At 37.5% G+C, this 15,370-nt stretch overlaps 1 protein-coding gene across 2 annotated transcripts in view; it reads left to right on the top strand.

Annotated features, from left to right (window-relative positions):
- The window catches only part of eRF1 (eukaryotic release factor 1), a 226,314-nt gene that overhangs the window by 156,896 nt on the left and 54,048 nt on the right, over positions 1–15,370 (top strand). The window contains exon 9 of one of the 2 annotated variants that reach the window (XM_067152373.2): positions 3,175–3,281. The exons of the other annotated variant lie outside the window; for it this stretch is intronic. Within the exon in view, the coding sequence (XP_067008474.1) occupies positions 3,175–3,254 (80 nt within the window). The 3' untranslated portion in view covers positions 3,255–3,281. The remainder of the gene's footprint in view (positions 1–3,174; positions 3,282–15,370) is intronic. 2 annotated transcript variants of the gene reach the window in all.

The raw sequence follows: 15,370 nt of genomic DNA, 5'->3' as shown, positions 1-15,370 counted from the left end.
TCCTGTGTATGATGGGATGTATTTCAGGATTTCCTGTAGAACCATATTTGGGTGGTTTATCACCTAATTACTCCATTCCCAGCCATCGTTCTTTGCCTCCATTTTGGAGGCAAGCAGGGCCTTCTTTTTGCTCGGTAATACAATGGTCTAGAATGACTTGAAGAGTACTGCAAATCAAAGAATGAGAATCCAGTTCTTTCAGTGGCTCATTTCACTTGGCAACGAAATTATTGCACGTTGTATTCCATGCTTTTGGTTATTTGTTTAATCCAAAGAAACCTAATTTAGAAATGTTATAAAGAAAGCTCAAGCAAAAATTAGGCAAGAAGGTAAATTGGCTTTTTCTGCTTTTTTTTTTTAAATTACTTCAGGCACACTTTGACTGGCTTGGCGCCTCAGTGAGCAACCAGAAGCCGAGGGAGATCACCGACTTGCGATGAAGGTGGCAATTTTTGCTTGAAAAGTAACTGAAGCTAATGACATAGTGTCCACATTCTGGAAAGTCAGGGGAAAAATTTTTGTCATGGAAAGGCAGGGAAATACACAAAATATCTGGAAAGTCAAGGAAGTCTTCCCCATTGATGGATTTGTTTGCTGTATCCCAGGCTATTGTAGCATTTCTTTTTCGGGTATTTTTTCACAGAAAGTGCACAGCAATTGTACATATTTCTTGTCGGTTGATTTACAAGTACCTAAAATCTCCTGCAAGGTGAAATTCCAGCACTTTGGCACCTCCGAAAACCATTAAGGTGTTTAGTGGTACTTGTAGTGTACTTGTATGTGAAAAACCATTTACATTATCAGTCTGTGAGATTGTTTCTCAGTGTTACAGCCATATCAAAAATAATTGTTGGAATGGCATTTTGTTTATATAATTTGTGCACAATTTATGCATCATAGGAGTAATAGTAAGCAAAGAATAAAAACATCTATACATGTAACTAGTAACACCTACCACTACTAATGTAGCTGTAGGCTAACCATCAACAGCTAACTTAAATTAAAGACATCGTTTTGTGGGGCAATTTAGCAATAAGCAATATAATTTTATTTCTCTCCTGTGTCATGAACTCCTGTGCTGTCAGAAATAAATGCCTGGCGCGCGCGCACATATTTGCTTATTCTGTTACATTGTTGTGAGACATTCTTTTGCTGTTCGGTTGAAATCTTGCTTACATAATGTTCATTTTACTTTTATAATTCAGATTATGAGAAATATATTTTGATGTATTGATTGAAATATTGTTTGATAACAATGCTAAAATTCTGATATAATTTGTATCTACTTATCTGGCATTGTATTTGGGTTCTTTTGACAGTTTAGATCAAAAATGTATATCTTATCATGAATGACAATGTCATCATATGAAATATATTTTAGATTACACTGAATAGTATTGTTTCTTTGCTACATTCTGAAGGCATAAGTATGTATTTGCTGATGTTCGAACAAACTGGTTATGTTCATGAAGGTATACTGCTACTCTCTTTTGGTGTGGACATTCACCCACATAATGCCTGCCAAAATTATGTCCTATTTTATGCTATAATGCATTGAGCTGTTTAGTTTTGTTTATATTCAATAAGTGGGGTACTTTTTAATTTTAATTTTAATTTAATAATGTAGGGTAGTTAGACTGCCTCTTGCTTATAGGCTCCAGGTTCAATTTGTGGCCCATCCAAGGATTTTGATCCTTGACTGGGTTTAGGAACAGGGGTAACTTAGCCTCATGAAACCAACTGAGGAGCTGTTTGATGTGAAAGGCAGTGGATCCAGTCATGAAAACCAAGCAATGTTACTGAGGGTGTTGTCAGCGACTAGGTGGCATTTCAATATCTGTTGACCTGGTTGGAAAGCCGTTGTCTTGGCATGTTTAGGCCTTTAATGGGGTGGGTATGCAATGGATTTCTTTGCTTGTAAATATTGACTCATCTCCATAATTGATTAGCACATTAACAAGAACCTCTTCACAGGTAATATTCTGACATCCTTCCTTGATATTGCAAGAGGCAAAAGAAAACTTGTATTTTGGAAGGGTGGGGGAGGGAGATTGAAGTGTTACAAGAAATTCAAATTTTTAATGGATGAACAAGAAGCCCATTTTCACTATAATAATGTCCTGTCCAACAAGTGCTGGACTTCTTTCAGGATATTGGGCCTCATTGCTATTGTAAATGTTTTTATCAAAGGCCATCTCTTGTCTGTTTACATCAGCTGTGAAAGCCTACACCAGTATACACATTTCTGTGATTATTAGTGAGTCCTTAAAAGGAGCCCTTTCTTTAATGCATCACATTTTGTGTATTTCATAAGGATGAACTTTCACAGTGTACAGATGAGAGTGGCATAGTTGAGTGACATTGTCACTGGCCTCACACCTAGGTGGTGGTGGTTCAAATCCCAGCTAGCATACATGATATTTTTGAAAGCGAAAGTTGCATCCCTGTGGTTTGTATTCCACATAAATCTGGAAGTACAGTGGCTGTGATCGTGATATCAGCAGTTGTGAAAAACCACAAGCTTGGTTGCTTATACAAGTGAGAGACATGTATGTCAGCCAAGGGTCAAACTGAGGAAGTCTTGAAAGAGATGCTGCCAGTGTAACTAATATTGGTTCAGTCATCTAGCAAGCTGCAGTTATACAAATCATGTAACGTTATATCATGTGAATAAAGTGATGGCACTATGATGGCTGATGGATGATGTTTGAAAAACAGGCAAAACCTGTCCCAAAGAAAGAATTGGTAACAAGGATTAAATCCTAATCATAAAGAATTTTATGTATTGAATAGGTGAGTGTATAAATAAGTACTTGTAATTTTAACATTGATATTGTTCTGTATATTAGTTCTTTTTAACTACTTCAAGTTACTGATATATATTAATCAAATATTTTAGAGTTGGGTAGTGAATAATGGTTAAATGAATTTTAAAGATTTCGGCAGTAGTAGTTGTGTGGGTAAACTAAATTTGTATGATAATTTTGCAAGTTCACATGCTAGAACTTTCCTCACTTTAGTCATTTTATGAAAAGAGTATATTGATAAAGCTTATCACTCTTAAACATGTGAATTTTATAGTCTGTATTATAATAGTAATTCGTTCCTGAATCAGTTTGAAATAATCAGTTCATTATCTAGTGCCCCTGTGTTACTTAATCTGTTTTCATTCAGGAATTCTTCGCTACAAAGTTGACTTCCAGTCTCTTCAGGCAGATGAACCCTTGGATGATGTGGATCTTGATGATTACTAAAAGGTCACTCTTAGGCCTCTCCATCAGGTAGACATTGTCCCGTTTCGTCTTCTCACGAGTATGCTCAATAGTTCATGCACTTGCTGTTATGTGCATTATTTTTCTATTTTAATTTTGCATCCATCTAGTATCTAAATAGCCTCCCGTAATGCCATCTCCTGTAAAATATTCCAGATTCCCTAATATTGGAGCAATATTTTTGCCCATTCTTATGTTGTCTTTTGCATTATGCCAAAGATAAAACAGTGTATGCATCATAAGCCTTTGTATTTCACTCATCAGTTAATCTGATTTTTTAGCATCCCAAATATATCAGTTTTGCTTGTTTAGAATTTTGTATGGTATGTGCATTTTTCTAATTTTGAAGGTGTTAAATCTTAAATACAGTAATTGCTTCCTGTACTTATGTTTTTCTTGCTAGCTGTCCGATTTCCTAAATTATAAACCTCATTTTACCTATTACTGTTAACCTTTGGTATCCTCTCTTTGACATCTGGAATTTTGAAAAGAAGCTGATCACCTAATATTACATTACCAGTACCAACTTCTTAGAATTTGAAACAGGTGGTGTTAAATCTTCATGGTTTTGAGGTAGATATTGCTCAATTTTTCCTATCTAGTAGATTGATAAATGAATAAGGACTCAGCATTTGTTTTTTCTAATCAGATAGAAGAAACTGCATCTGTTTTGTCAAGACATTTTGAGACATTTTCTGTGGTGGATGTGTGATGCCCTCCATGTAAAAAAATTATTTTTCAAAGCTGTAGTTTTTGTTATGTAATACACAACTAAGTCTGCATAATTCTAGTAACATTGGTGCCTTTCCCATCAGATCAGATGATGACTAGGAGTAAATACAAAGAAAAAAATCAGTACAATTCAAAAGACAAAAATGTTAGATTACTATGTTTCTATTTTAGGCACATCTTTTTCATTCCCATTTATTGCCCTTGAACCAAACGGTAATTTTTACTGTCAACCTTTTACGGTAATTATTCCTCATTTGAAATGTTTCTTATCAAGAATAATATTTGTTTAATTAGCATAATGGATCACAAACACAGCTCTTTGTAATGAGTTCAAACCCCTTGAATGTATAATCATATCTTCCGTGAAATTGTTTTGTCCATTTTCATTACATGTAATAATATTTTGCATGAGCAAACTGGTAAACATTTAGTATAGCAATACAGAACGTATAGGTGATGTTGGATATTGCCTTCGGCTTCAAGATTCTCTGAGCTTAGCACAACATGTTTGTAAACTATGTGCAGTAATTGATGTTCATGATGAAGATACGAATATTCTTCTGTAATTTCCAAACACAGTATGAATTCATCTTATGTTTCCCTTTTAGAGACCATCAAGAATGATCACAGCTTAACATGGCTGAGGGACATGGTAGCCACAAATCAAACCTGATGATTCATCTTGGAATTCTGGCCAATTTTTGTGGACTAATGTCAAGTGCCTTTTATTCAGTACTCTTCCTCATATTTTCCACTGTTGATTATGCTGAACACTTTATGGTCTGGATTTCAAAAACATAACACCTCTTCTCTTTTGTTGTTGAATTTTTCAAATGTTTTTTTCTTCTGCAAACATAGTTATTTGTGATCTTGTTTCTACATAAGATTAGGTTGACTTTCTTCATTAATTTGGCACAAAAATGTCAAACACAACTTGCACAGGTTGTTTTCTTATGTTTAATAATTAAGACCTTGTTTTTATTAAAACAAAATAGTCTACCAATCACTGCTGTACATATTTCTGTAACAAATTGTAACCTATACCATCTACCAACGATAATACCCACCAAGTAATCAACAAGAAATAAATACCGCAGAGGTATATAGATACGCAGTGGTAGCGGTCGAATAAAATGCCGATGGCCCGTGGATTTCCCCCGGAACAAACGTGGAAACAGTTTGAAGTAGGACCTGATGTCGGAAGTGACAACCTGAAGGAACTATCTACAATAATAGACTACTGAAAGAAAAGGGAAGTTAAAGGGAAACACAGAGTTTATTAATCAAAAACCAGGGGATAAGATGATAAAGCAGGTCAACAGAAATCAAGTAATGGACAAAGGATAAATACTTACAAAGTATTGTTGTGCAGTAACAAGGAGCAGGCTTGAACAAGCTTGCTGTAATATGCGTCAGAGCTCATCAAAACACATATTGGATTAGTCTTTGAGAACATAGGCGACATCAAAGCTCAGTCTTCTATTATCTTCTACCCCCAGTTTACAGGGTTTGGTAAACCTTTTTGTTGCCCACCCAAAAATTCCACCCACACAGCCACAATAATTAACATGGAAACTCCAAGGAAGAATGCCAATGCAGATAGGGCATAAGTGACATAAAGTGATAACCGTACGTCAGGAAGGAAAGCCAATGGCCTGCACGCAAAATACGGACCCTGGCTGGCCAGAAGGAAAAGAAAATACAAGGTTACATGTAGTTTCACATAAATGAAATGGGGTTGCGCAATGAAGAGCGGAATCAACACAGGTAATCACACACGATTAGAAAACAATCAAAATTGAAATAAAAGGAATAAGATTATTTGTTTAATCTTCCTTCCAAGCAGTTATGGCATACGAATTACCGTACATATGCACCACTCAGCATTCAGAACCAGCAGTATAAAGGGAAGGTGCTTTAAAACAGTCATGAGCTGAACAGCTCCCTATTATTCAGGTGCAGCAGATTATGCATATCCCATCTTGTTGCCTTTAGTACCCTTCAGCAACTTCTGGCTCGGTGAGGAAAGCAACGGGAAACTACCTCACTCCTCATTTCCCTAGTACGCCTCTTCAGTGATGCCTAGGCCATCTATGACAGCTGATGGCGGAACTGTTGAGGATCCAACCAGCCTTCGGGCTGAGGACTAAACATACATACAAAGACATTACCACAACTGACACACATAATCAAAGAAGATTGTCTCCCTCAACCAGCTCTTAAGTGGCAGCAAACCGCTCCTAAACAAGCTGAACCACAGAAACAGTTACAGTAATGGGCCTCGGATGGCTTATGTACAGAGGTCCCCGACAAAGAGAAAAGGCACACGCAAAAGCACAATAACATGCCCCCAGATACACAAGAATAAATCGTACGCCAAGCGCTATGGAGTGAAAGAAAGAAAGAAAAATATGAGCTGAGGGAAAAGGCGTAATCATAACTGCAGGAAGAAATTCAGCTCGGAGTTAGAACATATCAAATATGTTAAGAATCTCAAACAGGCTTGCGAAACTTCATAGCAACCTAGTTAAACCGACGCTGTTAATACACGCAACATCATAAAAGCAAAGGGGAATATATATCACAACTTACGATACTATCGGCCTGAATAAAAGCCCAAGGATTTGTAGTTCTTGGCAGCCTTTATAGAAAGGCTTTTCAAAATGAGAAAAAAAAAAAAAAAATGGAAATAAGGCAGAAAGTCACACTCCAAAGAAAGCCTGGATCTCCAGAGTTAGGGTACGTCTCCCAGAGAAAGGTAATCAAGAAATTACAATGAAAATGTGTAAAATGCGAAATAGTGAACCGAGAAGTTCGGTTCAAAATACAAAAATTTACAGGTAAAATGGGGCAAAACATGTTAATTTTTTAATGATAAACTATCGTCGCATAATATGTGCAAAATTGCACTTGCATTTAGCACATATACTTGTTATGCAGCCATATTCAGAGAGGAATGTCGGAGAAAATCTCAGAAAATATCACACGTCATTGACTTGCATAGTAATGCTATCATCCAGCAACATATCAACCAGACTTGTGATTCATAAAATGTTATGTTTGAGCATCATAAATACAACATCGCTGATCAGCAGTATGTGTTTTTCTTTTAACCTTGCTCTCTTAATTCTTGCTCATAAGTTGTATTGCTTGTGTGCTAGAGAATGCTTTGTACACATCTTGTCTAGTGGTTTGACGTAACTTATATTTCTTTGTCCTCCAGTTTATCATCTTAAAGAGTTTTGCATTTTTATACAAGCAAGAATAAAAGGAACAATTAAGAAATTTAATCACAGATAACAGGAAAAGGTTTAATTTATGTTCTACTTTGGTTAGTTGAAGTAAATAAAAAATTAACTCATTCTTTTAAACGTGTTAAGTATTCCTGTTCTTTCTGATTATGTCCAAAGTTGGATATGTCCAGAAAGCCACTAATTCACATATACTTGTATCCAATACGTGAACAGGAGATCTGTTGATTCTTGATTTTCACTAATTAAGTACTTAATCTGGTCTTCGAAGTTGTTCCCGATTGTAGTTGACTTATAATTAAATTCATGTGCCTGAAATTCTCACATTTAAAATCTTTCAAATTCTTTAGGACTTTTCAACTTTGAAATTACCAGAGTTTCGTTCCATTGTAGCAGTGGGCTTCGTGTCTTAACGAGCATTAGCTGCTAGCATCTTAGCAAGGTGTGGAAATCCAACTTACGAGCCCACTGCCACACTGGGGAGAAGGGCTAGTGCTTTCATGGTTTAAAAGGCCTAAAGAGCCTTAATGTTTGTAACATTTGCAACCGATGAGATTAAAATATGGTTTACTTCTAGGAACTTCTATTTTTTATAATATTTTCGCATTTCGTTGCCATTCATTGAATTACAATTTGCAAGCAAGTTGCTGCTTCTTTTTCTCCAAGATTTATTTGAACACTGTGCAGTTTTCAGCCTGTCACTTTTATTAAGTTAACACTTTCCTCCCCTTAGTGCCCGGCTGTATTTTCTGCACATGTCTGTGATCTATGCATCAGTTCTTTTCAGCAGTGAAGATTTATAAGGCATTTATGAACACACAGTACAATCTACATGGCTTGGGAAACAAAAGAAGAGCAATAATGTTTTGACGTTCCGCGAGCGTGGGTCAGCTGTTTAATTCGCGAACATGGCGGGATTGAATACTGCGGATATTGAAACTGAGCTGAGTATAGGCGAAGAAAGTGACACAGAATCATTGAGTAATTGTGGAGGTGAATTTTTAGTGAGTGAATATCATATCGACAAGATAATTTTACTATAATTTATCAGCTTCATTGTCCATATTGATAATTTAAGAACACAAGTATGAAGGATGAGTTTTCCACCTAATCAGTACTTTATTGTATTGTATTGACTAGTTTGAAGGATGAGTTTTCCACCTAATCAATTGCAGACGTGCCAAGTCTCTCGATTTGAGCGGGATACTCCCGATTTTTCATCGTTCCTCCTGATCTCCCGATCGCCGGGTCCGATCTCCCGATTTTCAGAGCAATATCCGTAATTTTCGTATTATTTTAAACTCCCCCGGATTTCCTCGTTCTGTGGATGGCTTTTCCGGCGTTTGCTCTATTAACCAGCGTTTCGTCTTAGGTCTGACACTAGACTCTTCAGAGTGGGATGTGTCAGACCCTACCCACTGACGCTGGGGTGTATGCAGGTGAACTTATCAGAAGCTTATTTATGAAGCACAGTCTGATAACTGCATACGGGAGATAAAACTCCACAATGGAATTAATGCCCGTTCTATCGATATATGGCCGAGTATGGCTGGTCGATAGTAGTTCTAATAATGATACCAGATGGCAGTACGGGGTACGGTGGCCAGTCATGTGCTGCTCTTTGGTCTATATAATACAGTAATTCTCTTTGCAAACGAGTCGAGCAAGTAACATTCTCTTTGGAGTAACCTAACCTCAGAAGTAGCACACCATATTCGTTCTACCCGGGGCAAGACCTGCAGAAGTGCTTGTGTTGTGCCTTAATATTTGTTTTGGCCAAAATGTCAAGTAAGAAATATGATGCAGTGTTTAAAAGTGCTTATAGGGAAGAGTTTCCGTGTTTGAGTGAATCCAGAAAGGGAGCAACGTTCACATTCTGTACTATATGTAGGTGTGATTTTTCAGTTGCACATGGCGGAAATGCGATATACTAAAGCATATGCAAATGAAAAACATAAGGAGAGTGTTCAGTGTGTAGAAAGAAACCAGAAACTGAACTTTTCATGTAAAAACCAAGATGTAAATCCTGTGACGAATGCAAAGGCATTATTTACGTCGTTTATAGAAGAACATAACCTGCCTGTAAATTGTGCCGATCACGCGGGACCTTTGTTCTGCAAAATGTTTCCTGATTCGGAAATCGCTAAACGATATGGGTGTGCTAAACGAAAACAGCGGCTGTCATTACAGAAATGTGCATGGAAGAAAGGGCGAAAATTGTATCGGATTTGCAGGTGAATGCATTTTCTGTTGCTACTCATGGTAGCAATAAAGGCGACTTGAAGATATATCAGATTGTTGTAACATTTTTTAGGCCTGAACTCAATGAAATTCAGAATTGTCTACTCTCTGTGCCTAATTTAGAAGGGGATGCTACTGGAGCTGACATTGCCAATCTTTTGCTCTCAACTTTTCGGGAATTCTGCATACCATTAAAAAACTGCATAGCTCTTGGTGCTGATAATGCTCCAGTAATGGTGTGGCAGGATGTTTGAAGCGGGAAAATAGTAACATAATCATCGTAGGCTGCTCTTGTCACCTAATTAATTTTGCTGCCGAGAAAGGTGCAGCGCGTTTACCCGTAAATGTAGATGAGGGTATAATTGATGTATTTTATTATCTGGAAAGGAGTTCAAAGAGGGAAGAAAAGTTCAGAGAATTTCAGACTTTACACAACATAGAGATCAGGAAAATTCTGAAGCATGTGCTTACTCGATGGTTATCACTAAGAAGGTGTTTAGATAGGATTTTGCTTCAGTGGGACCCTTTGGTTACATTATTCAGGAGCGAAATTGTGAGTAAGGATTCTCAGATGGGAACTTTGAAGAATTACAAAATTGCAAAGCACAGTTTAAGTGCAGATGTGTCTTGTTTGTCTGAAAACATTAAGGATTGTCATAACATTTCACCTCACTCCTTAGAAAAATAGGAAAACCCAGTCATCAGTTTCACTAAAAAAATGAAACTACTTATGACACTAAGAGCCATGCATTGTCACGTGAAGAACGACTTTTCATGTTCCTTTCATCAAATTTACATAAATTGTTTTGCGTTTTTCTCTCAAGTTTTATGGACATCTGTGAGAATCCGAACGTAGCTCTTCAGTCAAGTATGCCGCACATGAACTTACTGAGGTCAGTTTTGGAGGAACTATCAAAGAATGTGATGGCAAGATTTGTGAAACCAGACGTTATTAAAAGATCCTCCTCTCTCCTTGATGTAGATTATCATACTCCAGCAAATCAAAAGGATGATTGTGATCTGATGATAGGGAACTCTGCGTTTGTTTTAGTGAACACCTTGAAGACTGAGGAAAAGTGCATATTCTTTAAGTCTGTTTCTCTTCATCGTGTGACTACATGGTACACAAATTTCCATTCAAAGATGAAGTTTAATTAATGCAGAAGTTGCAAATATTTCTGCTATAAGTAAGGCATCATTTTCTAGCCTTAGATTTTTCATAAACAAGTGTCCAAACATTTTGACTGGTGAAACGGAACATTTGGATAAAGAAACTGATATTCTGCACTCCCAGTTCTGTAACTTTGAGCTTGAAGAAACAGACCTGGCAAAAGGAAGAATTGATCTTCAGTGGGCATTGGTAGGTCAGATGAAATCAGCTGATGGTGTATTTAAATATGACAGACTCTCTAAGGTGATGCTTGCTATTTTATCAATTCCACATAGCAATGCAGAATGTGAAAGGATTTTTAGCAGAGTCACAAAGACAAAAACACAGTTCAGATCCTTGCTGTCTGAACAAACTTTGGAGAAACTTTTAACCTTGAAATCAGTTCAGCAAGGCAAGTGCTTTGAGCAAAAATTTAGTTCCGAGTTTCTGAAGAGGGCTAAGTCAGCTACTGGTGTGTTGAACAACAATTAGTCGTAATGTGATCACCACGTTGAAGGATGAGAAGTCACATGTTCCTACAGTTCAGGTATGTCCAGTATTTAGTATTCACATGTAAATGATGAAAAATATATATATGGGCAAATAGAATTGTTAATGAATTGAATTATAATGAATTTGTACATATTCTGCCATCAGTGATATGTCGTAATAATGAATTTGTACATATTCTGCCATCAGTGATATGTCGTAATACGTTGCGATTCGCTGCGAAATTTCTCCTGATTTTTCACTTTTGAAAGTTGGCATGTCTGCAGTTGATTAGGTGGAAAACGCGTCCTTCATACTTGTGTTCTAAAAAGATAATTTTAGCGATGAGTGATATAAGTCAAAACTGATGAGAAATCGGACCTGATGGCGATGCTGCGGCAATTCAGGTAACACAAACATTTTGTTTCGTTACTCTGAATGATTATATGGTTGATGTTGAACTGTCCATAATTTGGAATGAGTATTATGAGAAAGATTATTTTTAGCATATGTTAGGAGACAAAGCCAATTGCATATACAGTGGAACCTTGGATTGCGAGCATAATTCGTTCCAGCAACATGCTTGTAATCCAAAGCGCTCGTATATCAAACCAAGTTTTCCCATAAGAAACAATTGAAACGCAGATGATTCGTCCGAAACTCCAAAATATTTATTCCCATGCCATTTCTAAAACAAAAGATAACGTAAAACGAATTAAAGTGCACTTTTCCTTACAATAGAATCATTGTTGGTGTGAGGGAGACGAGAGATGACAAGAGAAGTTACTGTGTAGCACGAATTTCACTAACGGAATCACTGCCATCTTTGGCTCACTGGAATTGTTTTCTTTTTGCGCAATTTTAACGATGAACTTGTCCAATGACTGTTGCTTTTGCCCCTTTTTGAGGATTTCAGGAAAATGTGACATTGCATTGTCATTGAACTGATTCATCGATTGCACTGCCACAGCCTAATTCGGGTGGTGTTTTTCTAAAAAAAATTGTACCGTTTCCCACATTTTGCACTTCTCCCGAATCTCAGTTGAAATGAGAGATTCCATTGACTTTTTCTCCTCCTTTTCCTCGGACGAGATCTCCATAACCTCCTCCTGTTGTTCGCGATGCAGGTCCATCAGTTCGTTGGTGGTGATTTCCTCGCAATGTTGTTCCACCAGTTCTTTACTGTCCACGTCATTCACCTCCAGCCCCATGGTCTTCCCCAAGGACACAATTTCATTGACAATCAGCTGCTCATTCGCCAACAATCCCCTCAAAGGCACGCCCAAGAACACAGGCGGGCCACAGCTTTCCCATGCAGAAGTGACAGTTCTCCTGGTGACTCCATCCCAAGCTTTATTGATGATCTTCAGGCAGTTCAGGATAGGGAAATGATTTCTCCAAAACTCTCGGAAGGTAAGGTTTGTTCCTTCGGTCCCTTCGAAGCATCGCTGAAATAGTGCCTTGGTGTATAGCTTCTTGACATTCAAAATGACTTCCTGATACATAGGCTGGGGTAGTGGAGTAGTGTTGGGAGGAAGGAACTTAACAAACTTGAATTCCTCCATTAAGTCGTCCTCAAGGCCTGGAGGATGAGCAGGATCATTGTCCATAACCAGCAAGACTTTGAGCGGCAGATTATTTTTTGAAAGTTATTTCTTCACTACAGGACCAAAGACCTCGTTCATCCATTCAACAAACGAACAGGGGAGGGGAAAACATAGGTCCACGTGATGCTCGTATTGTGGAACCTCACTCGCTTATCAAGTTACAATTTATTTAAAATGTTTGGTCATCTTGGGAAACACTCGTAGACCAAGTTACTCGCATTCCGAGGTTTCACTGTATATATCAATGCAGCATTCAAAAGGCACATTCCGGTAAAATAGATACAGAACGGAAAGACCCTTGCCCAAAGGAAATAAAAGCTTATATACACAGAGATGCCAACTATTACAATTCGGTCATAATAGTTACGAATTACCCATCATAATTACGTTTTTACGAATGACCACAAATTACAATTTTTGTTGATTTCTAAATGTAAGTGTATGAAGTGTTCAAAAGGATACACAAGGAATGCATTACAGCTTGAATTCTCAGAATATTTCTGTTTGGATTTCTCTGTAATCATCTTTACCACTGCCCTTTCAGTTTCCTGTCCCTCGTTTAAGAATTTTGAGTTTTCATGCCCCGAACACAGTGGAAAAATATCCACCTGTGAAGTGGTATGTCTTGCGGAGTTGTTGTCTTTGTTCATATTTGTGTTTGTCTTTGTTTTGGCGGCAAAATGGCAGCAAACTCCATTTCATTGTGAATACTGTATGCGTGACTGTTTAAGAAGTATTTATTACATTTTTGGTTGCCAAATTTACATATATTGCTCTTCTGGGATATGCTAAGCATGTGTTATGAAATGCGAAAAGTTTAAAATAAACAATGAAGCGATTTCTTGTGCAGGAAGGTTCGTGTGGTGACGTTACCGTGATCAGTGACGCTAGTAAGAAACCAAAAATAGTTCAATATTTAGGGAGGGATACTCGAAATGATGGCCCTGTTTACTGCGTTCCTCAAAATTACCTTCATACGTGTTTTGCAGTGTGTGTAGCCGCGGTTTTTCAGTTGTGCATGGTGGACGAGACGATTTGTAAACACGTGGCTAGCAAAATGCATACGGATACAGTCAGACTGAGGGATACAAACAAGAATTTAACTATTTTTGCTAAATCCTCGGAAGATGAAAGCTCGGTAACAAACGCGGGGTTGTTGTTTACGACTTTTCTTGTTGAACACAACCTGCCTTTGGCCTGCAGTGACCCTGCGGGACGTTTGTTCAAGAAAATGTTTCCCGATTCAAAAATAGCTTCAAAGTACAGTTGTGCAGGAACAAAAACGGTAGTGCTAGTTAAAACTTTGGCTTCTACAGTTGAGGGGAAGGTAACAGAGTTAATGAAGTCACAGCCCTTTACCCTGGCAACAGGCGGCAGTAACGATATGAATGACAAAAAAGCTTTTCCATGGGGAATGTACGCATATTTCAACGTTAATTCTTACAATTCGGGAATCCAACGACTATACAGGCATAGGAATATTCAGTGTTTTGGATGATAAATTGAAGAAAGGGATTCGGTGGTATATCAAAGTAGGTTTTGTATGTGCTAATGCAAGTACTATGACTGGAGTTTCCAAATGTAATAACATTTTTGATGGATAATTATTACTATTTGCCGAAGAGTTCATGGAGGCAAAATGCTTTAAATGTATGCCATGAAGTCTTTTGTGAAAAGTCACAAAATGTTGAAGTACGCTTCTACCAGGACGTTATCTCTTCTACAGTGTGTATCAAGGGTCTTACAGTGGAGTCCTTTAAAAATGCTCTTCTGTAAATCAGATTTTGACAAGGCCAACTTAGAATTTCTGAAAGTGAAGGAATGGTTTGAAAATCCATCTACTAAGCTTTACCTTTTGTTTCTCAGCTCTGTTCTTCCACTTTTCAACTTCTTAAATGCATTCCTCCTACAAGATACACCACTTATTCATGAACATCATTCAAAGTTAAATGGATTTTACAGAGACCTTATCGTTCGCTTTGTGAGAGCATCTTCTGTTCCCGAGTCCCATAGTAATTTGCTTGCCGTGAAATTTAGTTCTGCTAAAAAAGTTATATAAAAGTGACAGTGAGTTGGGTCCTTAGGGCAAACACAAGGGCTTATATAAGGGCAGTTTCTCTAGATGAAACTACATTGAAAAGGTTTTATTCCAATGTAATGCTGTTCTATAAAAAGAACGTGAGCACATTGTCAACAATGGCCAGTTAGGGATAGTTTCTTGAGCATGCTGAAGTTGCTGATGTTTTCCAGAGGAAATCCTAGAGCTTGTTTATCAATAGAATTTATGATTGACCGGTTTCCTAAAATTGTCATCAGAAGAAATTGATTCTTTGGAAACAGAGTTTAGTCGTTTCTAATTTGATGGATTTCCTTTTGACAAGGATGAAAGGACCGACATACTTTGGTACGAAATATCAAAATTCACTGATGCTTCAGTAATATGGATGTACCCTTTACTGAGTAAGCTAATGGTGACTGTTCTTCTAGTACTCCGTAGCAATACTCCAGTGTAAAGAGTTCTTAGTTTGGTGAGGAAGAACAATACTGAATTTCATGCTAATATGAATACCGAAACTGTTAAGTGCTGTATTAATGTAGAGGATGCACAAAACAGGAACTACATGCTGC

Source organism: Anabrus simplex, chromosome 8, assembly GCF_040414725.1.
Source record: "Anabrus simplex isolate iqAnaSimp1 chromosome 8, ASM4041472v1, whole genome shotgun sequence".
NCBI classification, from domain to species: Eukaryota; Metazoa; Arthropoda; class Insecta; order Orthoptera; family Tettigoniidae; genus Anabrus; species Anabrus simplex.
This window is presented reverse-complemented; position numbering and strand designations above follow the sequence as displayed.